The following is a 2,825-nucleotide window of genomic DNA, read 5'->3' as shown; positions in this document are numbered from 1 at the left end:
CTGATCATTTACACTTGACATGTTTAGGTTTTATGTCTTGGTCTGGATTTCAAATTGTTCTCCCAAGTGAAAGGCTGTCACAATCAAAATAGATTATGTAATGTATATTTAATGGAAATTACTGTATGTAAACAGAGACTGAATTCCACTTATTTGAATCTTAAAATATTATTTTGAATTAGATATAATATTTTAAGATATGGTTCTAAATGTATAATTCATAATTAATTTCTAACCACAAATCAAGCTGAACCTTGAGGCCAGATACACATTTGTCTAATGCGTGTATACCGCATGAAAAAACACGTTCCTTCAGATTTGTGTTATTGAAAATGGTTGACATGAGTTGTTTCACTTGACCTTTTTTTTCTCAGAAACTAAATGTTGTCGTGGTTGTTGTGATTTTGGTTCAAATAAAATATTTTCCTGTGATGAAAGACCAAATTAAGTGTAGGTTATAATTCCACAGGAAATAGCGAGTTGATTTAAAAATGTACTGACGGTGCATTGTTTTCAAATCAAATCAAAGCACAACGAATCATTTCAGTTAGTTGAGCATGCAATCGCTATGTTTTTTTCTTTTTTCTTTTTCTATTCACCGAAAGAACTGTCAGACTTGACAAGGAAAATATCTTGAGTTTAAAAGAAAAGTTCCCCCCACCCTCCTTCTCACGTCTTAAGCCTTCTTGGCCAATCATCTCTCTTCTTACAAACACTTTACCAGACTATAAGAACTCCCCAACTTTTTCGTTTCAACCTAACTCAAAGTTGCTTGGAATCCTGGATACCTACTTCCTCCAGAATAAGAAACGTACGCTTGGAATTGTATTTCACCCTCATGAGGGAATAACGTCTTTAGGCTATTCGCACGCGCTTTCAGCAGACTTGAGCGAGATGCCCGAAGAGCCCGCGCGAGACTCCTCCAGCTCACCCGTGTCTCCAGCGGACAGCCTCAGCAACAGCGACGGAGAGCCCGACAGGCCACCAAAGAGAAGCGGGAGAAAAAGACGGTCGAGCAGGAAAAACGGGGAGGATTCCGACAGCTCGACCCTTGGGAAAAGGGGGAAAAAGTCTAGCAACAGCAGCAACAGCCCTCAGTCTTTTGAGGAGCTGCAGACACAGCGCGTGATGGCGAACGTGCGCGAGCGACAGAGGACGCAGTCGCTCAACGAAGCGTTTGCGGCTTTGCGCAAAATCATCCCAACTTTACCATCCGATAAACTGAGCAAAATACAGACGCTGAAACTCGCCGCCAGGTACATCGATTTTCTCTGTCAGGTTCTACAGAGTGACGAGCTGGACTCCAAGATGGCAAGTTGTAGTTATGTTGCTCACGAGCGCTTGAGCTACGCGTTCTCGGTTTGGAGGATGGAGGGCGCTTGGTCCATGTCTGCATCTCACTAGTGTGCAGGGAATTTTTTTTGCTTTTGTTTTCAGATGGTACGCTTTCACAATATCCCTAGCCTTTAATGATGTAGTATTGTTAACAATTCTCAAAAAACCTTTACTACATTCTACACGTTTAGGCACGAGTTGTAAAGCCAACAACTGTTGCATGTAATTCAGATCGGCTGGATTTGTTTACTAGCAGTATAGCTTTATTTTGACGATCTTTCTCTCTATTTAGAGATAGTAATAGCGCAAATAAAAAATAAAGATAGGTCAAAATATAGCTTACCTCTAAAAAAAAAAAAAAAAAAAAGTTGCTAAACAGCTATTGCATCATGTAGGCTAATGTAACTGAATTTGTTTACTACCAGTACGGGCTATTGTAGCACATAATTTCCACAATCGATTAGAATTTTCTCAGAACAAGGGGTCTCTGTAAATTATGTTTTGCCTATAGCAAATATTATCCCCCCTAAATCATGCTATTATTCGCAGGTGAAAGCCACGAACTTGGAAAACACGAGGACCAATGCGCCGACACAGTGCTAGATTCCTTCATAATCTTGGGGAAAACGGCATATGTTCCAACAGAGGTCATGGCTATTATCGAGAGAAGGCCACGGACAGCGATTTGTTGCGCGTGCGCTGCATATGGACTTCCTCGCGAGTGTTATTATTGACGACGAATGTTGGAAATGTGTGCATATGCATGTTTTTTTATTTTTAGTTTTTTGAAGATTGAGCTGTGCATAGCTTTCTTGGAGAAAGTGAAATTGCATCACAAGGACTGTCGATGAGAAGATGGGGAATGAAGCCTCTAGTTCGAATCCTGTGCAAAATACAAAGTTTTAGTACAATTCTATTTATTTATTGATGACACACTTTTTGAAATGAAGGCAAATGTATCCTGTGTCGAAATGCATTCTTATTTTTTGTTACTTTTGTAAATAAATGTGTATTTCTGCAATAAAGAGGAAGAACTTTTAAGAAATATTTCACGTTAGTATAAGAATTCATTCAATTCAATCGTGGAATTGTTATTACCATGTTATTACCAATGTTATTAACATTCCTATAGTCTTATTATGACAAATGAGCGTATCTAAAAATAATTGCACGAGGTGGTTGACTGACATGAAAAGCAAACCAGAGACAAAATACGTTCAATAAAAATTTGGTATTATTTTGTACCTTTAGTCTAAAAAAAACTGTCCCAATTTTTATCAATACAATATTATATTGTAGGCTAACTCATACAAAATTGTGCATCATCACACGAAAATACATCAGCTTTTACATCTATTTATTTTTTTTATTTTTTTTGGAACAGTCTTTAACGAATATATAAGACTGCGGTGGAATATTGAGTTTTATTCTCGTAGGTCTGACTAATTCTGGCTTGTATGACTTGGTTTTTGGCTGACATTCATCTAAAC

General features: G+C 38.0%; 1 protein-coding gene across 3 annotated transcripts; it reads left to right on the top strand.

The window, feature by feature from the left end:
- The first annotated feature begins 538 nt into the window (after window positions 1–538).
- On the top strand, window positions 539–2,382 carry twist1b (twist family bHLH transcription factor 1b). 3 transcript variants are annotated; one of them, XM_048153879.1, is made up of 2 exons: window positions 539–1,311; window positions 1,885–2,382. In XM_048153879.1, exons 1-2 carry the CDS (start codon window positions 895–897, stop codon window positions 1,936–1,938), a joined length of 471 nt encoding a protein of 156 aa, XP_048009836.1. In that variant the 5' UTR covers window positions 539–894; the 3' UTR covers window positions 1,939–2,382. The 3 variants fall into 3 exon arrangements, with proteins under 3 accessions (XP_048009836.1, XP_048009837.1, XP_048009835.1); XM_048153880.1 differs by having other exon boundaries at window positions 683–1,256; XM_048153878.1 differs by having other exon boundaries at window positions 683–1,440.
- Window positions 2,383–2,825: the final 443 nt, after the last annotated feature.

Source organism: Megalobrama amblycephala, linkage group LG13 (assembly GCF_018812025.1).
Source record: "Megalobrama amblycephala isolate DHTTF-2021 linkage group LG13, ASM1881202v1, whole genome shotgun sequence".
NCBI lineage: Eukaryota > Metazoa > Chordata > Actinopteri > Cypriniformes > Xenocyprididae > Megalobrama > Megalobrama amblycephala.
This window is presented reverse-complemented; position numbering and strand designations above follow the sequence as displayed.